Source organism: Cherax quadricarinatus, chromosome 24 (assembly GCF_038502225.1).
Source record: "Cherax quadricarinatus isolate ZL_2023a chromosome 24, ASM3850222v1, whole genome shotgun sequence".
Lineage (NCBI taxonomy): Eukaryota > Metazoa > Arthropoda > Malacostraca > Decapoda > Parastacidae > Cherax > Cherax quadricarinatus.
Window position 1 is genome coordinate 34,183,205 of NC_091315.1, and position 23,564 is coordinate 34,206,768.

Here is a 23,564-nt window from a genome sequence, read left to right on the forward strand (position 1 = left end):
ACAGCAGTATTCCAGCCTAGAGAGAACAAGAGATTTGAAGAGTATCATCGTGGGCTTGGCGTCCCTAGTTTTAAATGTTCTCGTTATCCATCCTATCATTTTCCTAGCTGATGTGGTAGATACATTGTTGTGGTCTTTGAAGGCAAGATCCTCTGACATTATCACTCCCAGGTCCTTCACATTTCTTTTTTGCTCTGTTGTATGGTTAGAATTTGTTATATACCCTTATACATTTTGAATTTCCTCAAGTTTTCTATATCTGAGTAGTTGAAATTTCTCCTCGTTGAACTTGAATGATGGTGAATGTGGTGTTTTTTTTTTTTTTTTTCTCCATATCTTGATGGGAGATGGCCAGTGTCCTAAAAACAAAAAATGCAGGTTTACAAGAGGGAAGGGGTGGAGCACTAGCTCTTGGTTTCACCTTTCAACCTTTAACTTGGGTAATTTTTTTTCCCCCACTTATGTTAAAGTCACACATTTATAATTTGCGCATGTAAGCTGCTAGCATATTCCTTTGTAATATTTCATACCTGGTAAAGAACGTGTATTTCGCTTCTCTTTCTCCCAGTATATTTTGTATGTTTTTTTTTTTTTTTTTTTTTTTTTTTTTTTTTTTTTTTTTTTTTTCTCAACAAGTCAGCCGTCTCCCACCGAGGCAGGGTGACCCAAAAAAGAAAGAAAATCCCCAAAAAGAAAATACATTCATCATCATTCAACACTTTCACCACACTCACACATTATCACTGCTTTTGCAGAGGTGCTCAGAATACAACAGTTTAGAAGCATATACGTATAAAGATACACAACATATCCCTCCCAACTGCCAATATCCCAAACCCCTCCTTTAAAGTGCAGGCATTGTACTTCCCATTTCCAGGACTCAAGTCCGACTATATGAAAATAACCGGTTCCCCTGAATCCCTTCACTAAATATTACCCTGCTCACACTCCAACAGATCGTCAGGTCCCAAGTATCATTTGTCTCCATTCACTCCTATCTAACACGCTCATGCACGTTTGCTGGAAATCCAAGCCCCTCGCCCACAAAACCTCCTTTACCCCCTCTTTCCAACCCTTTCGAGGAATACCCCTACCCCTCCTTCCTTCCCCTATAGATTTATATGCTTTCAATGTCATTCTACTTTGATCCATTCTCTCTAAATGACCAAACCACCTCAACAACCCCTCTTCTGCCCTCTGACTAATGCTTTTATTAACTCCACACCTTCTCATAATTTCCACATTCTGAATTTTCTGCATAATATTTACACCACACATTGCCCTTAAACAGGACATCTCCACTGCCTCCAACCGTCTCCTCACTGCTGCATTTACCACCCAAGCTTCACATCCATACAAGAGTGTTGGTACTACTATACTTTCATACATTCCCTTCTTTGCCTCCATAGATAATGTTTTTTGACTCCACATATACCTCAATGCACCACTCACCTTTTTTCCCTCATCAATTCTATGATTAACCTCATCCTTCATAAATCCATCCGCCGACACGTCAACTCCCAAGTATCTGAAAACATTCACTTCTTCCATACTCCTCCCCAATTTGATATCCAATTTTTCTTTATCTAAATCATTTGATACCCTCATCACCTTACTCTTTTCTATGTTCACTTTCAACTTTCTACCTTTACACACATTCTCAAACTCATCCACTAGCCTTTGTAATTTTTCTTTAGAATCTCCCATAAGCACAGTATCATCAGCAAAAAGTAACTGTGTCAATTCCCATTTTGAATTTGATTCCTCATAATTTAATCCCACCCCTCTCCCGAACACCCTAGCATTTACTTCTTTTACAACCCCATCTATAAATATATTAAACAACCATGGTGACATCACACATCCCTGTCTAAGACCTACTTTTACCGGGAAGTATTCTCCCTCTCTTCTACACACCCTAACCTGAGCCTCACAATCCTCATAAAAGCTCTTTACAGCATTTAGTAACTTACCACCTATTCCATATACTTGCAACATCTGCCACATTGCTCCTCTATCCACTCTATCATATGCCTTTTCTAAATCCATAAATGCAATAAAAACTTCCCTACCTTTATCTAAATACTGTTCACATATATGCTTCAAGGTAAACACTTGATCTACACATCCCCTACCCACTCTGAAGCCTCCTTGCTCATCCGCAATCCTACATTCTGTCTTACCTCTAATTCTTTCAATTATACCCTACCGTGTACTTTTCCTGGTATACTCAGTAAACTTATTCCTCTATAATTTTTACATTCTCTTTTGTCCCCTTTCCCTTTATATAAAGGGACTATACATGCTCTCCGCCAATCCCTAGGTACCTTCCCCTCTTTCATACATTTATTAAATAAAAGTACCAACCACTCCAACACTATATCCCCCCCTGCTTTTAACATTTCTGTCATGATCCCATCAGTTCCAGCTGCTTTACCCCCTTTCATTCTACGTAATGCCTCACGTACCTCCACCACACTTACATTCTGCTCTTCTTCACTCCTAAAAGATGGTATACCTCCCTGGCCAGTGCATGAAATTACCGCCTCCATTTCTTCCTCAACATTTAAAAGTTCCTCAAAATATTCTCGCCATCTACCTAATACCTCCCTCTCCCCATCTACTACTCCCCTACTCTGTTTTTAACTGACAAATCCATACTTTCCCTAGGCTTTCTTAACTTGTTTAACTCACTCCAAAATTTTTTCTTATCTTAATTAAAATTTCTTGACAGAGCCTCTCCCACTCTATCATCTGCTCTCCTTTTGCACTCTTTCACCCCTCTCTTCACCTTTCTTTTACTCTCCATATACTCTGCTCTTCTTATAACACTTCTGCTTTGTAAAAACCTCTCATAAGCTACCTTTTTCTCTTTTATCACACCCTTTACTTCATTCCACCAATCACTCCTCTTTCCTCCTGCCCCCACCCTCCTATAACCACAAACTTCTGCCCCACATTCTAATACTGAATTTTTAAAAATATTCCAGCCCTCCTCAACTCCCCCACTACTCATCTTTGCACTAGCCCACCTTTCTGCCAATAGTCGCTTGTATCTCTCCCGAACTTCCTCCTCCCTTAGTTTATATACACTTTCACCTCCCTCTTACTTGTTGTTGCCACCTTCCTCTTTTCCCATCTACCTCTTACTCTAACTGTAGCTACAACTAAATAATGATCCGATATATCAGTTGCCCCTCTATAAACATGTACATCCTGGAGCCTACCCATCAACCTTTTATCCACCAATACATAATCTAACAAACTACTTTCATTACGTGCTACATCATACCTTGTATATTTATTTATCCTCTTTTTCATAAAATATGTATTGCTTATTACCAAATTTCTTTCTACACATAGCTCAATTAAAGGCTCCCCATTTACATTTACCCCTGCCACCCCAAATTTACCTACTACTCCCTCCATAACATTTTTACCCACTTTAGCATTGAAATCCCCAACCACCATTACTCTCACACTTGATTCAAAACTCCCCATGCATTCACTCAACATTTCCCAGAATCTCTCTCTCTCCTCTACACTTTTCTCTTCTCCAGGTGCATACACGCTTACTATAACCCACTTTTCACATGCAATCTTTATTTTACTCCACATAATCCTTGAATTTATACATTTGTAGTCCCTCTTTTCCTGCCATAGCTTATCCTTCAACATTATTGCTACTCCTTCTTTAGCTCTAACTCTATTTGAAACCCCTGACCTAATCCCATTTATTCCTCTTCATTGAAACTCTCCCACCCCCTTCAGCTTTGTTTCACTTAAAGCCAGGACATCCAGTTTCTTCTCATTCATAACATCCACAATCATCTCTTTCTTATCATTTGCACAACATCCATGCACATTCAGACTTCCCACTTCGACAATTTTCTTCTTCTTATTCTTTTTAGTAATCTTTACAGGAAAAGGGGTTACTAGCCCATTGTTCCCGGCATTTTAGTTGACTTTTACAACACGCATGGCTTATGGAGGAAAGATTCTTATTCCACTTCCCCATGGATATAAAAGGAAAAGTAATAAGACCAAGAACTATTAAGATAAAATCAAAGAAAACTCAGATGTGCGTGTATAAATAAACGTGTACATGAATGTGTAGTGTGGCCTAAGTGTAAGTAGAAGTAGCAAGACATGCCTGTAATCTTGCATATTTATGAGACAGACAAAAGACACAGCAATCCTACCATCATGTAAAACAATTACAGGCTTTCGTTTTACACTCACTTGGCAGGACGGTAGTACCTCCCTGGGTGGTTGCTGTCTACCAACCTACTATATATCCTCTCGTCTCTGTGTATGTGTGTCAGACTTGAAAAGTGCTAGTGTTACACCTACATTTCAACTAGGGATGGAGCAATACAGAAATTTTTGCCGATATCAGTACTGATACCATCAAAATTAGCCAATACCTAATGATACAATACTCAGTTTTAGGCAGATATTGACATTATCAAAATCAGCCGATAATGATTCTGATACCAATACTTTGGCACATTTCTAAATTCATTATGACCTCAAAACATTATGACTTCACTTTTGCATCCGTATATTATCCTAACTCTCACCAAGATACCTTACAAGTGCTGCATCACTAGTTACTGTATTACAACATGCTTAGGTTTATGTTGTTTTTGGAGTCCCACACAGAAATGATGATCAAAATTTTCTAAATACTCTCAGTTCTTCTCCAATACAGTATTTGTCACCTTGAAGCGTCCGGCAAAAAACTTGCATATCGTGAAACCCCTGAGCAAATCAACAGTGCAGATGAGACAAGATTATTCTGGAGATGTTTCTAATGGTCTCTCTCTCTCTATCCATAACCCAAGTGCATACTGCTGACCTGAAACTAACTTGGTAATTCACAATGTTCACCATCTGGCTAATAACAACTGACTCCTTTTTGCAGTATGTACCGTATTATTATACGAGCAGATATAAGAACATAAGCATTAAGATCAAGTCTTCTAGAAATAACTACTGTATATGCAGGAAATGCTTGATTGCCTATGGGCTGCAAGTAGCAGTAGCCTGGCTGATAGCACGACAACCATGGTAATGTAACCATAGGTCTTGCCGGCATAAATGGAAAAACTGTTGAAACACTTCAGAGGTATATTAAGGATGAATGTTATCATTGCCCTTAATATAACAATTTTTTATTCACGTTAGCATAAAGAGCTAACCTTTATGCAGAAATAATTGACCTATGAAATACTCCATAAATAATCTTGGATGGTCATTTAGTTCTCAATCCTCATGTCAGGGAGAAGACTAAAAGTTTATTTTTTATAAATATCGACAAATCAGACTGCTAAGTTGTAAGATTTTTTGATGTTGCTTGATGCATCTCAATAGTATATGGCTGTGCTTTATGTCCCTCACAGGAGTATAAATACAGTGAAACCCTCGTTATTGCGGTGGATATCATCTGGAGGCCCCCGTGATCGGTGGAACATCCGTGAAAGTACTCTTGAACACTCGAAACCTAGGTATTTTTTATTTCTTTTTAATTAAATATTGGGTGCAAATCGACATTATTATACCTAAAATGATGAGGTTAAGATACTCCGATGGTCGTGATGATGTACAAATTTGCAAAAGAGAAGGAATAAGAGAGAGAGAGATACAAAATGTTGCTGTTGCCATAAAAACATGTTCTAGTTTTCTTCAGTACACTTACTATCAAGGATGGCTGTAGAGATGACTCGAAATGTGATAACAGTTATGGCCTTCAGTGGACACCAGACAGTGAAAGTAAAAGGCAGTGAAGTACAATGATACCAATACAAAGAGAGAGCATTGAGGGCATAGTTAAGTATTGGTTGTGTTGGCTATCATTGCTATAAAACATACTTCATTTTCCTTATGTATACACTATATCATACAGTAATACAGATAACAGATGTTTGGTAATGTGCCAGTAAATAAACTGCAAACTACCTAGTTCACCAGTGTGCAGCTGCTAGCTAGCACCACAGTGCTCCCTTTGCAGATTATCATCAGAGCCATAAAGACAGTTCGGAATGAGATAATTACTACTGAGGATGCCAGACAATGAGAAAGAGTGGTAGAGAGCAATCAGAGTTTGTTACAAATGCTGGAAACATTGCTGTATTTTCTTTCCAAAGGTACTGTTGAGTTAAGCCCACATTTATAAATATTGTTGCAATAGATTATTGAATATTATTAGAATGTTACAAAAAATTGCAATATAAAACTTGATTAGGTATTGTAATACACCACAGCCATTTCCCTACTACCCTCATGACTAGCTGATGTAACTAGGGTTGATCTCTTCAGGTTGGGTATACACAATTTTATGTAGTACGTATGCAAAAGCACCTACAAAGTCACTAGCTTCCTTATTTGCAAGTTTTGATTATTCACTGTTTATACTGATAGTTCATGAATAAATTCAAATATACAATAGTTTTCTAGCAGTACTCAATTTTTCAGGCCTGGCACACTACTCCAAAATAGAAAACTGACTTAAAATTTTGTTCAAATTGTGCTCAATGTGTTTCTCGTTCCTAAGTGTTTCTACAATTTGGTTATTTTTATAGATGTTAGCATTAGCTAGATGATATATATTATGGAGATATGACTATGTAAGAGTAAGAGTAAGGTGACGAAGTTATCAAATGATTTAGATAAAGAAAAATTGGATATCACATTGGAGAGAGTGAGTATGGAAGAAGTGAATGTTTTCAGATATTTGGGAGTTGACTTGTCAGCAGATGGGTTTATGAAAGATGAGGTTAACCATGAAGGAAAAAAGGCAAGTTGTGTGTTGAGGTATCAGTGGAGACAAAAAAATGTTGTCCATGGAGGCAAAGAAGGGAATGTACGAAAGTATGGTGGTAACAACACACTTATATGGGTGTGAAGATTGGGTTGTAAATGCTGAGGTGAGGAGGCAGCTGGAGGCATTGGAGATGTCATGTCTAAGGGCAATGTGCAGTGTAAATATTATACAGAGAATTCAGAGTGTGGAAATTAGGAGGAGGTGTGGTGTTACTAAAAGTATTAGTCAGAGGGCTGAAGGGGGGGGGGTTGTTGAGGTGGTTTGGTCATTTAGAAAGAATGGAACAAAGTAGAATGACTTGGAGAGCGTATAAATTTGTAGGGGAAGGAAGGTGGGTAGGGGTCGTCCTCGAAAAGGTTGGAGGGAGGAGGTAAAGGAGGTTTTATGGGCAAGGGGCTTGGACTTCCAGCAAGCATGTGTGAGCATGTTAGATAGGGGTGAATGAAGATGAATGGTTTTTGGGACCTGACGAGCTGTTGGAGTGTGAGCAGGGTAATATTTTGTGAAGGGATTGAGGGAAACCGGTTAGCTGGACTTGAGTCCTGGAAATGGAAAGTACAATGCCTGCACTTTAAAGGAGGGGTTTGGGATATTGGGAGTTTGGAGGGTCTTCTAAACTATTGTATCTGAGCGCCTCTGCAAAGACAGTGATTATGTATGAATGATGGTGAAAGTGTTGAATGATGATGAAAGTATTTTTCTTTATTTTTGGGTCACCCTGCCTTAGTGGGAAACGGCTGATGTGATTAAAAAAAATGACTATGTTAACATTAACAAAATAAGAGAGAGATATATTACGGAGATATGGTCTCTGAAACACAATATGAACTCAAACCCAAGACAGAAATTTGCTTTTCAATGTTGCAGAACATCTAGGAACATAACTCACTACCATTGTGTAGGAACATTTACATAGTATGTATGTTTCATATAACAGTAATTGATATACAAATGTATTCCTGTATAGTGCTAAATTAACTTTTGTATATTAACCCCTTCAGGGTCCAAGGCCAAAATCTGAAGTGGTGCCCCAGTGTCCAAGAATTTTCAAAAAATAAATTTGTTATTTTTTCTTATGAAATGGTAGAGAATCCTTTTGTGAAGGTAATAAAACAAAAAGTATGAAATTTGATGGAAAATTGATGAAATTATGCTCTCGCAAATTTTGATGTGTCAGCGATATTTACGAATCGGCGATTTTGCCGACTTTGACTCCCATTTTAGGCCAATTACATTATTCCAGTCGACCAAATTCTTAGCTATTTTACTAGTATTACTTCTATTCAATCGATTGAGCACAAGAAATCGCCAAGTCAACTGTTTCAACTACAAAATAATGTGATTGGAAACTGGTAATTTGGCCAATTTAACACAAAGTTCAAAATATTCCAATTTCAAAATAGGGTCCAGAATAAACAATGTAGGTATTCCTGGGACTAAACTAACATTTCCTCTGTTCATTAGTTACATTTTGAGGCTTTACAAATAAATTCCAATTTGATTTCTTATTCACATAATGAATTTTTATTCACACCAAAAAATAGAAGATTTACTGTTATGCAAAATTGTAATAATTGTATAAATATCATCACCACATTTGTAAATGTATATTAGACCCACCAGCTCGTGTGTATTAGACGTGTGAGGTCGTTTGTTTACTCTTGAACATCGGCAAAATTTTAACATTTCCGCTACTTTGAGCTCAGTTTCAAGCCATTTCCAGTGCTAAAACCAATCAAAATCATCTCTATTTCTGTAATATGTCTTCCATTCTATCAAATGAGACCAAGAAATCGCAAATACAACTATAAAAAACATATGAAAAAACACTGCAAAGTCGCTGTTTTAATCGAAAATCATGGTCTCAGTTTTTTTCTCTCATTATACACAATGTGCTGCAGGATTTGTTTTATGTGGTGCACACATACCACATAGATGTATTCTCTCATATCTAGGCCCAAATGTACCACTCACAGTTTATCAGAGTGAGCTGAGCTCATGACGTAGATCTACGGTTTGGACCCTGAACGTAAAGCCATAGATCTACGGGACGGACCCTGAAAGGGTTAAGACAGTGTACAATAATAACAATCATTATATACGTTTCAATTGTGAAAGTGAGCTCCTGGATCTGAATTTAGCTGAGTAAAGCTGAGGAACTTTTTGTTAATCACTGTTTTGTAAGACACGTGTTATCCTACCTTGAATTTACTTAATGTGTGTTTTGTGTCCATAATCTTTTTTTGCCAACCTCAGCACATCATAAAATCATAAGTTTACCTTTTGTTTCAATTTTCTTTTCATATCTCTAATTAAGAATGGGCTCTTTCAGAATTTACTTTACTTTTTTTTTTTTGAACCTTACCTCACACCCAGAATTATATATTCAGGGCCTGCCGCAGTTAAAGGGTTTAACCCTTTCACTGTCAAGACCCCTGCTCACAAACTTGCTCTCAGTGTCAAAGAATTTAAAAAAAGAAAATTTCTTATGAAATGATAGAGAATCTTTTCCTGATGGTAATGACACCAAAAATACGAAATTTGATGGAAAACCCGTGGAATTACGCTCTTGTGACTTTGCCCTATTTTCAGCCATTTCCATTGTTCCAGTTGAGCAAACTCATAGCTATTTCACTAGTACTCCATTTGTTCTATCGATTGAGGACAAGAAACAGTCCATTTATTGATTTCAACTACCCACTAAAGCGGTCAGAAATTGGTACCTTGGCCAGTTTCATACACAATTCAAGTAAGGCCAATTTCAAAATAGGGTCCAGAATTAACAAAAACATTTCTTGCACTAAAATAACATTTTCTCTGTTCATTAGTCACGTCTCCAGGCCCCTCTTATATTATGCTTGCTTTCCATTTTGAATTTTTATTCACACAAAAAATATAAGATTTACTGGTATGCAGACTACTGCATTATTGTAAAAATGGTATAAATAACATCAGTGCATTTGTGAAAGCGAATTAGACCCACCAGTTTACATGTATTGGACGCACAACATCATTTGTTTACTCTTGAACATTGGCAAAAATCGAACATTTCCGCTAATTTGAGCTCGATTTCAAGGTACTTTTATTCTGTTAACCATTCAAAATCATCTCTATTTCTGTAATATATCTTCCATTCTATCAAATGAGACCAAGAAAACGAGAATACGACTATAATTTCCATACAAAAATACACTGTAAAGTCTGTGTTTTAAACCAAAAACACGGTCTAATTTTTTTTTTCTCATGCACTGCGTGCTGCAGGATTTTTTTTTCATACTGCGCACACTACCCACTCAGACCCATTCTCTTACATGTAGGTCTACCAGCTTTCTTCTGCAATATTGGAAGTTGCTAGAATTTTGGCTTAATATTACAGCACCAACACTGGTTGCAAACCGTAATATTATGGCACCGACAGTGAAAGAGTTAATCTAAATTTTGTCTTGATAAGGTAGTATATCAGATGGTTTCAGTCACCAGTAGATTTTCAGTCTTTTGGTTTATATTTTAATGGTTCTTTTATTTATTTTTTTTTTTGGTTACACTATAGCATTCTGCTTGCTACACTTTCTTTGTATTCAAATTTCCCTTTCACTTAAATTTTTCATTATTCCATTGAATGCTGAAATTAAAAAGAAAAATTCCTTACAACCTTAATCCGTTATGTAGACAGTTGTATATGCTGACAAGTGGTTCTGTAGCACTTAGTACACTTTTTCTTTTTACTCTAATTCTCTTCCATAACATTATTTCCAAATGTTCACTTTCTGAAACACTAGACACATAGATCATTTACAGCCTCTCCTCACTTAGCGACGTACTCGTTTACCGACAGCTCGAACTTAGCTTGGGCTCTCTGACCAGTATGCATACCTGAATAATGTAAATTAGAGCTGATTTCCTCTAATTCTCTTTATTACAGTATACAGTACACTACTGTATAAACATTTACAAATACAGTGGACCCCCGGTTTACGATATTATTTCATTCAAGAAGTATGTTCAGGTGCCAGTACTGACCGAATTTGTTTCCGTAAGGAATATTGTGAATTAGATTAGTCCATTTCAGACCCCCAAACATACACATACAAACTTTCTTCTTTCTTTCAGTGTACCAGCCGTATCCCACCGAGGTGGGGTGGCCCAAAAGAAAAAACTAAAGTTTCTCTTTTTAAATTTAGTAATATATACAGGAGAAGGGGTTACTAGCCCCTTGCTCCCGGCATTTTAGTCGCCTCTTACAACACGCATGGCTTACGGAGGAAGAATTCTGTTCCACTTCCCCATGGAGGTAAGAGGAAATAAACAAGAACAAGAACTAGAAAGAAAATAGAAGAAAACCCAGAGGGGTCTGTGTGTATATATATGCTTGTACATGTATGTGTAGTGTGACCTAAATGCAAGTAGAAGTAGCAAGACATACCTGAAATCTTGCATGTTTATGAGACAGACAAAAGACACCAGCAATCCTACCATCATGTAAAACAATTACAGGCTTTCGTTGTACACTCACTTGGCAGGACGGTAGTACCTCCCTGGGCGGTTGCTGTTTACCAACCTACTACCTAGAACACATACAAACGCACTTACATAATTGGTCGCATTGGGAGCCGATCATAAACCGGGGGTCCGGTGTATACTAAAAATGTTATAAATGGTGCAAAGGTGACATTAAAACAATGTCAGAGATGGTTTGCACAAACCCACTACCATTATAGTATGCTCCTTGCTTAGCGACAAATTTGTTTACCAATGTGGTCTTAGGAATGGAACTCCATCATGAAGTGAGGAGAGGCTGTAGTGCAAAAACTGATGAAAGTTCGTCATAAAACAGACTTACTGCCGAATTATTCTCAACACTATTCCTCCCATAATGTAATCATTGCTTATGTATAAAGGTTTATTATCAGTAAGTACTGTATATGCTGTATTTATACAACTTTGATTCTTTGTGTCCTGTGGAATCAGTATATCCTTGAGGTGAAACTCGTTAATATAATCTTCCCCACACATTACAAAGGATTTGTTCAACTGTGTACCACAAGGCTCCTTTTAATGAATGTGCTTTCTTGCAGAGATAATTTGGAGTGGTTATCTCGAGCAACAAATTGGGCCAAGATGACTGCCACAGCTTCTTTAGGAGTAATCCACCGAGGCCATGAAAAAGAAGCACTCACTTTAATGCAGGCATACTTACCTAAGGAATCAAACAGCCCAGGCTATGCAGAGAGTGGCTCACTTTATGCCTTAGGACTAATTCATGCAAATCATGGGGCAAACATCATTGAATATCTTCTTAATCAAACGAAAGAAGCCACCGATGTGAGTTCTGTTTTTTTAGTAGGGCAGCTTTAATTTTTAAATTTTTCTAATGAAATCCTTTATTATCGTGTCTTTCTTTCACAGTGGCAGCAAGGCCTTCAAAATTTATTGTTGTCTTTAGGTGGTTAAGTGCATCTGCTCTATACACAAAAGATAATGCATTGTGATAAAAACTGTTTTTATATGGAAAATTTTATTCATTTACTATTTGTGCTTGATACAAGTCAGCCTACAGTTGAAATACATTGTAGGAGGTTTTGAAAATTTTGTTGGTATTGACACTGAATAGAGCAAGTAAAAGCTTTGATATAAGTATGGGATTAAAGCTAGAATTAATCCTCTTGTGTTTTGAACTCTCAGTTTAGAAGTAGAGATAACAGCATGGGCAGGCAAAGTAGGAATCAAACTAGGGTTGTGTGAAAAGAATTGCTTCCTGCTAACCAGTCTATCTTATGAATTTGGTGTTAATGATAGAGCTAAAAATTATAAAGGTACTGTAGTACATCGGTTTAAATAATGTCATTAATTTTAATCTGGAGACTGACATTGGGCTTTAATCAAAATTAGATACTGCATACGAGGTATTGCATGGTAGAAAAGAATAAGCGCCAGATTCAAACAGTTGAGAAAAACTCAGGCGTGGGAGAGATTGGAACTCTGAATCTCACTAACCCAGATTTGGGCTGTGGTGGCATTATAATTTTCTGCAATGCAGCACTTGATATGCTTGAAGGAAAAGTTAATACCTTTTATTATTTAAATATAATATGTAAATTTTAAATAACTTGTTAGTCAAACTAAAATCTTTATTTCAGATTGTTCGTCATGGTGGTTGTCTTGGTTTAGGTCTAGCAGCCATGGGCACACAGCGTACAGATGTATATGAACAGCTGAAATATTCTCTCTTCCAAGATGATGCTGTAACAGGAGAAGCAGCAGGATTGGCTATGGGCTTAGTCATGTTGGGATCAGCAAATGAACAAGCAGTATCTGATATGGTTAATTATGCACGAGACACACAACATGAGAAAATTCTTCGTGGCTTGGCTCAGGGTATTGCTCTGAATATGTATGGCCAGCAGGATCAGGCTGATCGTCTCATCACAGAACTCAGTGAAGATAAGGATGCTATTTTAAGACGAGCTGCAATGTACACTGTAGCAATGGCTTACTGTGGCACTGCTTCAACACCAGCTATGAAAAGATTGCTGCATGTAGCAGTTTCCGATGTGGATAATGATGTAAGGCGAGCAGCTGTAGAGGCTCTAGGGTTCTTGTTGTTCCGGTCTCCTGAGCAAATGCCGAGCATGGTTTCTCTCCTGTCTGAATCTTACAACCCTCATGTTCGATATGGTGCCGCCATGGCTCTGGGTGTTGCATGTTCAGGCACTGGACAGAAGGAAGCCCTGGGGTTGCTGGAACCACTAACTAATGATCCTGTGAATTTTGTTCGTCAAGGTGCTCTCATAGCTTCTGCTCTTGTTCTCATACAGCAAACTGAATCAACTTGTTCCAAGGTTAAAGATTTCCGGCAGTTGTATGCTAAAGTCATTGGAGATAAACATGAAGATTCAATTGCAAAGTTTGGGGCGATCCTTGCTCAGGGAATTATTGATGCTGGTGGGCGAAACATGACCATTTCCTTACAGTCTCGTACAGGACACACCAGCATGACATCAGTTGTTGGTATGTTTGTCTTCACTCAGTTTTGGTATTGGTTCCCATTGGCACATTTCTTGTCAATGGCTTTTACACCTACATGTCTGATTGGTTTGAACTCTGAATTAAAGATGCCAAAAATGCAATTTCTCTCAAATGCAAAACCTTCCACTTATGGATATCCAGCACCCCTAGAGGAGAAAAAGAAGGAAGTAGCAGAGAAGGTAACAGCCGTTCTTTCTATAACTGCAAAAGCAAAGAAAAAGGATGATGAAAGGAAGAAAAAAGAACAGAAGGATGAGAAGATGGATGTTGATGAAGAAAAGGAGAAAAAGGAAAAAGAAGAAAAGGAGAAAGAAAAAGAGGAAAAGAAAAAGGAAGAAGAAAAGAAAAAAGAAGAACCTGCTTTTGATTTGCTAAGTAATCCTGCACGAGTAATGAAAGCCCAACTTAAAGTTATGCGCATGGCAGAAGGATCACGTTACACTCCAGTGAAAGAACTAAGCATAGGTGGAATAATTTTGATGAGAGATACTAAACCTGAAGACAGTGAAGAATTGGTACAACCTGTTCCTGCATTGGGTCCCAAGACAGAAGAAGAGACTGAGCCAGATCCTCCAGAGCCCTTTAAATATGTTGATGAAGATTAGATTGTAGAAAGAGCTGTATATCCCCTCTAAATATAAAAAAAAGTTTCTTTTATCAGTTTAATAGGTAGAAATATCCAGGATAGACTTTTTATTACTATACAAATATTTTTTTTTCTGTGAAAATACTGCCTGCAGTTCAGACTATTACTATAATTACTATCTTTAATTATAATAATGGTAAATGTGGATTAGTTGTAAACTAATTTATTTTAACGTGGTGAAGTTTCTTTGTAAATTCTTAATCCTGAAAATTTCTAAGGAATTTACATGTTGGTTAACATTCGTCACTAATGTAACTGCTGGAAGGAACAGATTTGTGTAGAATTCAGTTCCTTTTAGAACCTTTCTTTGGAATAATAAATAATTATTTGTTTACCCAAACTTTATATCCTGCCTGCTTCATAGTGATTGATTTAACATGATTTAAATGAGAAAGCTTGATCTTAAAATTTTCACAGTACAGTACAACATATGATTTGGTGGAATATTTTTTAAATTTTATGAAATACTGTATAGATTGGAAGTTTTCCCAACAAAATTCCATATCAGTGTGGCTTGTGTCAAAGTTACTTTTGGAATTGAATAACAGGTATAATGCTTTATGGTTACAGAATTATGATGTTCTCGCATTTTACTGGTGCTGCTTTGCGAGGTTTGTCAGGACCTGATGGTCCATCGTCTCTTGATCAGTTGTCCTGTTAATCCAGGAGTATGCCAGCTTCAGTAAAGGCACCTTAAATGCCCTAATATGCTAGCCTGTCCTCTGATTTAAACAGCATACATGAGGACACTGCATTTAAGGAACTTCAGTTTGTCTAATTGCCAGATGTAAGTTTCCCACTTAATATTGTTGGTTAACTATCCTTAATCTGCATGGGGAAGTGGAACGGAATTCTTCCTCCGTAAACCATGCATGTCGTAAGGGGCGACTAAAATGCCAGGAGCAAGGAGCTAGTAACCCCTTCTCATGTATACATTACTAAAGTTGAAAAGAGAAATTTTTGTTTTTCTTCTTGAGCCACCCTACTTTGGGGGGATATGGCTGGTTTGCTGAAAGAACTGTAAGCATAAGACTAATTCTTGTTAACCAAGGATATTAAAATTTGTAGAGGTTGAGATCAAACTGAAATCAACGAACTGTTACTCATAAAAATGCCTCTCTTATTTGAAGGGCACACTGGGTGTATGTGTGCTTTATTTGCCCTCTGACAGTCCACCTTCAATGCTTATTCTCTTATATCTTAACTGACACTGATTTGCAACATCTGAGTTGCCACTCCCCTCCTTTCTGACAATGTCTTTCCCTCAACACTGCTTAATTTACCATCTCTCATCTTCATGATTGAATAATTAAGTTTTTTAAGGAATTTAATAATGTATCTCAAAAGTGAAGATTGGAAAGGACTGCAACTAGACTCTGTTGCTACAGTTTTTTTTACATTTATTGTTACAGTCAAACGTAAAATTATAGTTTGTAATAACTGAAGAGTGAACGAATGTTACTTGGCACTTAAGAGTTGTGTAAAACACTGGCATCCATTACACTGCAAAAGGATCACAGGCACCATGATGAAATAAATTTTGAAAAAAATTATAAGGTAATGCATGTATGTCTGAGGAGATGAAACCAAAAGCATCAGACCTAGATACTAAAAAAAAATGATCCATTTATACATTCCCAGTCAACTGCCACATTCTTGGTATGTCTTTTCAGTTACATGAAACTTAAAAAGTGGTTTGATCAGGTGTACATCAATGAGTTGACAGGAGTTTGTTGGAGACATGTCTGCATGAAGACTTCAGTATGAATATCACCTCTTGGAAGGTTTCTTGATGCTAGTGAGGGGTTCTTGATCCAAGGAATTGGATTTCAAACTTTAGATCAAACCTAATTGCCTCCCATTCAACAGTGCTATGTGATCCTATGGATTTAGCACTTCCTCTTAATCATAATAACCTGGATATGCTGTTTGCAAAATGTGAACAAAATTTTGGAAAATTCTTATAACCCTAATGCTGGTGAAGGGCTCTTGTTTTTCTCAGGAATTGCATGACTTCTGTGGGTTTAGCACTTTCCCACAAATGTAATGATTGATAATAAAAGTACAGTTTAAGAAGAAAAAAAATGAGTTGTTTTCAGCTAATGTATGAAAATAAAAAGTTTTGGGGAGATGTCCCCTCAAGGAAGGTTCGTTGATGCTGGTGAGGGGCTCTTGATCTAGGGAATTGGATCTGTGCTCCAGTTCCCCGAATTAAGCCTGAATACCTTCCACATCACCCCCCTCCCCACAGACGCTGTATAATCCTACGGGTTTAGTGCTTCCTCCTTGATTATGATGATAATAATTTGGAGAGATGATGAATATGGAGCAAGATGTTAAAGATCCTGAAGAACAGATGTTGAGAAATTGTTGAATGTCTGATGAAGGGAGAGGGAGGAATATCTGTTTACATGAGTGAAGAACTGGAAGTTAGTGAAGTGTATTAAATTGGTGCTATGATCCGTACGGGTTTAGAGTTTTCTTGTTAACAATAGTAAATAATAGAATAACAATAAATATGATAGGGAAGTAAGCAAAAATAATTATCCCCGAATGAATATGTTTTGTCTTCCTAGCTAGGGAAAGTAACTGACGAAAATAGCAGCGTTTCACCCCCCCAAGATTTCGTTTTCTCCTTTCAAAGTCTATAGCTAACGTAGCTACACTATCTTTACATATTGATCTATCACATTATTAATTTTCCTGCGAAGTTGTCAGATGAACAATACCGCAAAGAGCTTAAAATAATTTATAAAAGTAGTTTAATAAAGTGTAATGGTATTAGTGTGGGTTCTAGCTGAGGGTTCATCCTACACTATCTCAGTGGCTGCAGCCATATTTGTGTTCATGGTCGGACTTCTTGGGGGTTGTGACGTTTTTAATCATTTCCTACTGTATCGATGCCCTTTGAGACTTGAGCCTCTAATGGATATACAGGTGAACACGCGCGGAACATATTGGACCTGAAGCAAGTTCTGATTTTCCTCGAAGCCAGGTAAGATTAGAATAAATGTCTTGCGACCTCCATTTCTATATCAAAACACTGAAGTTTCCGGACAGAAAATCTGAGGAGATTAGACTTTCTAGTTGTGTAACAGGTCGTAAGGGCGACACTTTATGCTAGGGAGGTTGTATCATCGCCCTAAGGGTTATTGTATGGAAGGGACGCAGTTAGATGGAGGTTTTATTGAATGTAAGTTTGATTTAGAGAGGTGATTGAGTGGTTTACAGAGGTGGGTTGGGCTCGCTGTAGGTGGTGCTGAGGTAACCTTCACTGTAGGTGGTGCTGAGGTAACCTTCACTGTAGGTGGTGCTGAGGTAACCTTCACTGTAGGTGGTGCTGAGGTAACCTTCACTGTAGGTGGTGCTGAGGTTACCTTCACTGTAGGTGGTGCTGAGGTAACCTTCACTGTAGGTGGTGCTGAGGTAACCTTCACTGTAGGTGGTACTGAGGTAACCTTCACTGTAGGTGCTGAGGTAACCTTCACTGTAGGTGGTGCTGAGGTAACCTTCACTGTAGGTGGTGCTGAGGTAACCTTCACTGTAGGTGGTGCTGAGGTAACCTTCACTGTAGGTGGTGCTGAGGTAACCTTCACTGTAGGTGGTGCTGAGGTAACCTTCACTGTAGGTGGTGCTGAGGTAACCTTCACTGTAGGTGGGGCTGAGGTAACCTTCACTGTAGGTGGTGCTGAGGTAACCTTCACTGTAGGTGGGGCTGAGGTAACCTTCACTGTAGGTGGTGCTGAGGTAACCTTCACTGTAGGTGGGGCTGAGGTAACCTTCACTGTAGGTGGTGCTGAGGTAACCTTCACTGTAGGTGGTACTGAGGTAACCTTCACTGTAGGTGGTGCTGAGGTAACCTTCACTGTAGGTGGGGCTGAGGTAACCTTCACTGTAGGTGGTGCTGAGGTAACCTTCACTGTAGGTGGTGCTGAGGTAACCTTCACTGTAGGTGGTGCTGAGGTAACCTTCACTGTAGGTGGTGCTGAGGTAACCTTCACTGTAGGTGGTGCTGAGGTAACCTTCACTGTAGGTGGTACTGAGGTAACCTTCACTGTAGGTGGTGCTGAGGTAACCTTCACTGTAGGTGGGGCTGAGGTAACCTTCACTGTAGGTGGGGCTGAGGTAACCTTCACTGTAGGTGGTGCTGAGGTAACCTTCACTGTAGGTGGTGCTGAGGTAACCTTCACTGTAGGTGGTGCTGAGGTAACCTTCACTGTAGGTGGTGCTGAGGTAACCTTCACTGTAGGTGGTGCTGAGGTAACCTTCACTGTAGGTGGTGCTGAGGTAACCTTCACTGTAGGTGGTGCTGAGGTAACCTTCACTGTAGGTGGTGCTGAGGTAACTTTCACTGTAGGTGGTGCTGAGGTAACGTTCACTGTAGGTGGTGCTGAGGTAACCTTCACTGTAGGTGGTGCTGAGGTAACCTTCACTGTAGGTGGTGCTGAGGTAACCTTCACTGTAGGTGGTGCTGAGGTAACCTTCACTGTAGGTGGTGCTGAGGTAACCTTCACTGTAGGTGGTGCTGAGGTAACCTTCACTGTAGGTGGTGCTGAGGTTACCTTCACTGCAGGTGGTGCTGAGGTTACCTTCACTGTAGGTGGTGCTGAGGTAACCTTCACTGTAGGTGGTGCTGAGGTAACCTTCACTGTAGGTGGTGCTGAGGTAACCTTCACTGTAGGTGGTGCTGAGGTAACCTTCACTGTAGGTGGTGCTGAGGTTACCTTCACTGTAGGTGGTGCTGAGGTAACCTTCACTGTAGGTGGTGCTGAGGTAACCTTCACTGCAGGTGGTGCTGAGGTAACCTTCACTGTAGGTGGTGCTGAGGTTACCTTCACTGTAGGTGGTGCTGAGGTTACCTTCACTGTAGGTGGTGCTGAGGTAACCTTCACTGTAGGTGGTGCTGAGGTAACCTTCACTGTAGGTGGTGCTGAGGTAACCTTCACTGTAGGTGGTGCTGAGGTAACCTTCACTGTAGGTGGTGCTGAGGTTACCTTCGCTGTAGGTGGTGCTGAGGTAACCTTCACTGTAGGTGGTGCTGAGGTAACCTTCACTGTAGGTGGTGCTGAGGTAACCTTCACTGTAGGTGGTGCTGAGGTAACCTTCACTGTAGGTGGTGCTGAGGTAACCTTCACTGTAGGTGGTGCTGAGGTAACCTTCACTGTAGGTGGTGCTGAGGTAACCTTCACTGTAGGTGGTGCTGAGGTTACCTTCACTGTAGGTGGTGCTGAGGTAACCTTCACTGTAGGTGGTGCTGAGGTAACCTTCACTGTAGGTGGTGCTGAGGTAACCTTCACTGTAGGTGGTGCTGAGGTAACCTTCACTGTAGGTGGTGCTGAGGTAACCTTCACTGTAGGTGGTGCTGAGGTAACCTTCACTGTAGGTGGTGCTGAGGTAACCTTCACTGTAGGTGGTGCTGAGGTTACCTTCACTGTAGGTGGTGCTGAGGTAACCTTCACTGTAGGTGGTGCTGAGGTAACCTTCACTGTAGGTGGTGCTAAGGATACCTTCACTGTAGATGGTGCTGAGGTAACCTTCACTGTAGGTGGTGCTGAGGTTACCTTCACTGTAGGTGGTGCTGAGGTAACCTTCACTGTAGCTGGTGCTGAGGTAGCCTTCACTGTAGGTGGTGCTGAGGTAACCTTCACTGTAGGTGGTGCTGAGGTAACCTTCACTGTAGGTGGTGCTGAGGTAACCTTCACTGTAGGTGGTGCTGAGGTAACCTTCACTGTAGGTGGTGCTGAGGTAACCTTCACTGTAGGTGGTGCTGAGGTAACCTTCACTGTAGGTGGTGCTGAGGTTACCTTCACTGTAGGTGGTGCTGAGGTAACCTTCACTGTAGGTGGTGCTGAGGTAACCTTCACTGTAGGTGGTGCTAAGGATACCTTCACTGTAGATGGTGCTGAGGTAACCTTCACTGTAGGTGATGCTGAGGTTACCTTCACTGTAGGTGGTGCTGAGGTAACCTTCACTGTAGGTGGTGCTGAGGTAGCCTTCACTGTAGGTGGTGCTGAGGTAACCTTCAATGTAGGTGGTGCTGAGGTTACCTTCACTGTAGGTGGTGCTGAGGTAACCTTCACTGTAGGTGGTGCTGAGGTAACCTTCACTGTAGGTGGTGCTGAGGTAACCTTCACTGTAGGTGGTGCTGAGGTTACCTTCACTGTAGGTGGTGCTGAGGTAACCTTCACTGTAGGTGATGCTGAGGTAACCTTCACTGTAGGTGGTGCTGAGGTAACCTTCACTGTAGGTGGTGCTGAGGTAACCTTCACTGTAGGTGGGGCTGAGGTAACCTTCACTGTAGGTGGTGCTGAGGTAACCTTCACTGTAGGTGGTGCTGAGGTTTTCACTGTAGGTGGTGCTGAGGTTTTCACTGTAGGTGGTGCTGAGGTTTTCACTAGGTGGTCCTGAGGTAACCTTTACTGTAGGTGGTGCTGAGGTAACCTTCACTGTAGGTGCTGAGGCATCCTTCACTGTAGGTGGTGCTGAGGTAACCTTCACTGTAGGTGGTGCTGAGGTTAACTTCACTGTAGGTGGTGCTGAGGTAACCTTCACTGTAGGTGGTGCTAAGGTTACCTTCACTGTAGGTGGTGCTAAGGTTACCTTCACTGTAGGTGGTGCTGAGGTAACCTTCACTGTATGTGGTGCTGAGGTAACATTCACTGTAGGTGGTGCTGAGGTTACCTTCACTGTATGTGGTGCTGAGGTAACCTTCACTGTATGTGGTGCTGAGGTTACCTTCACTGTAGGTGGTGCTGAGGTTACCTTCACTGTAGGTGGTGCTGAGGTAACCTTCACTGTAGGTGGTGCTGAGGTAACCTTCACTGTAGGTGGTGCTGAGGTTACCTTCACTGTAGGTGGTGCTGAGGTTACCTTTACTGTAGGTGGTGCTGAGGTAATCCTCACTAGATATTTCTCATTTAATATTTACTGTAGGTGGTGCAGAGGTTATCTCTGACATATGTTATACTGAGGTAACTTTTACTGTAGATAAGGTACTTTTAAATTTGTAGTCCTGAGGTAACTAACATTTATAGTGTATGGTGCTGAGGAAACCATTACATTAGGATCTGAGGTAACCTTCATATGGTAGGTGGTGCTTAGGTTACGTTCACCACAGATGAGACGCAGAATAGGAAATATGTATCAGAGCTGGAACAAATACAGAAATCGTTAACGGCTTACATTGAGCCAGTAAATCACCTGAATTACTGGGAACGCCTTGAAGTCTTGAACAAGTACTCACTTGAGCAGAGGAAAGAAAGATACATGATAATATAAACGTACCTGGAAAGTACTCAAGGGCCTGGTCCCAAATCTGCACACTTCCATAACAACATACTGGAGTTAGAGATATGGGATGAAGTGCAAAATAAACCCAGTGAGGAGCAAGGGTGCAGTGGGGACAATAAAGGAACACTGTATCAATATCCAGAGTCCCAGACTATTCAACATCTTACCAGAAGATATCAGAAACACGGCTGGAGCAGGTGTAGAAGCCTTCAAGAGGAAATTGTACAAGTATCTTTACCAGGTGCCAGATCAACCAGGCTGTGATGGATATGTGGGGCAGTGGGCCTCCAGCAGCAACAGCCAGGTTGACCAGGCAAGCACCAGATAAGCCTGGCCCATGGCCGGACTCTGAGAGTAGTGAAACTCTCGAAACTCTTCAAAGGTATAGGAGGGGAAATTTTTTCTTGGATTGAGGTGTAGTTGACCAGTCGGCAACAGGGTTTGTATAAATGGGGAGAAATCAGTGGGGATATGTCACAAGCGGTGTTCCACAGAAGTCAGTGTTGGGCCCTTCGTCGTTTGCCATATACATTAATGACATGGATGAAGGAATAAATACAGTAGTGACATAAGCAGTGTCAGTGATGCTAAAATAGGCCATCAGATAAATTTTGATGCCACTAGAGCACTAAGGAAAATCTTGATAAGTAGAGGCACTGGTCAGCAAAGTGGCAGATGCTGTTTAATGTACATAAATGTGGGGTCCTAAGCCTGGGAAAAGAGAATAACTATGTCACTTACAAATGAAGTTTAGGAGTCGTGATTAACATTACATTATAATCTAAAGCAAAGATGACAGTGCATAAATGTTTACAGTAAAGGTAAGAAAATTCTTGGCTTCTTATCAAAAAGTATAAATAACAGGAGTCCTCAACTTACATATACAGTGGACCCCCGCATAACGATATTAATCCGTTCCTGAGAGCTCATTGTTATGCGAAATTATCGTTATGCGAATGAATTTTCCCCATAAGAAATAATGGAAATCAAATTAATCCGTGCAAGACACCCAAAAGTATGAAAAAAAAATTTTACCACATGAAATATACATTTTCCTACACACAAGGAGAAGGATACATGCACGATAGTAGAGTAGTACACGCACAATATATATTGTGCATGTACTACTTTACTAAATGAAGAATAAATGACACTTACCTTTATTGAAGATGCAGCAATGACTGATGAGACACTGTGTCCTGGGAGTGCCTTTTCCTCCTGAGTACTGTAGGTCCTGTTTGGCATTTTCTTCCAGAACAGGCCTTATCACACTGTGTATGCCACTACGATTCTTAAATCTCTCAAACCAACCTTTGCTGGCTTTAAATTCACCAATATGAGCATAAGTTCCAGGCATTTTTTCCTGTTCACCTGGGTGTTAGTCGACTGGTGTGGGTTGCATCCTGGGAGACAAGATTAAGGACCCCAATGGAAATAAGTTAGACAGTCTTCGATGACACTGACTTTTTTGGGTTATCCTGGGTGGCTAACCCTCTGGGGTTAATTGTTTCTTGGTATTCTCAATAAGCCACACCAACAACGGTACTACAGCAGCAGCAGCAGCAGCAGCAGCAGCTGACAGTGCTACAGCAGCAGCAGACGGTGCTACAGCAGCAGCAGACGGTACTACAGCAGCAGCAGCAGCAGCTGACGGTGGTACAGCAGCAGCAGCAGCTGACGGTGCTACAGCAGCAGCAGCAGCTGACAGTGCTACAGCAGCAGCAGACGGTGCTACAGCAGCAGCAGATGGTACTACAGCAGCAGCAGCAGCAGCTG

The 23,564-nt window shown here is 40.1% G+C and overlaps 1 protein-coding gene across 2 annotated transcripts in view; it reads left to right on the forward strand.

Moving 5' to 3' along the window:
• The window catches only part of Rpn2 (Regulatory particle non-ATPase 2), a 37,765-nt gene extending 22,933 nt beyond the window's left edge, over window positions 1-14,832 (forward strand). Inside the window, exons 8-10 of one of the 2 annotated variants that reach the window (XM_070088322.1) lie at window positions 5,406-5,510; window positions 11,902-12,148; window positions 12,964-14,832. In XM_070088322.1, the coding sequence (XP_069944423.1) occupies window positions 5,406-5,510; window positions 11,902-12,148; window positions 12,964-14,457 (1,846 nt within the window). In that variant the 3' untranslated portion in view covers window positions 14,458-14,832. The remainder of the gene's footprint in view (window positions 1-5,405; window positions 5,511-11,901; window positions 12,149-12,963) is intronic. The other variant, XM_053779693.2, reaches the window with a different exon arrangement.
• Window positions 14,833-23,564: the final 8,732 nt, after the last annotated feature.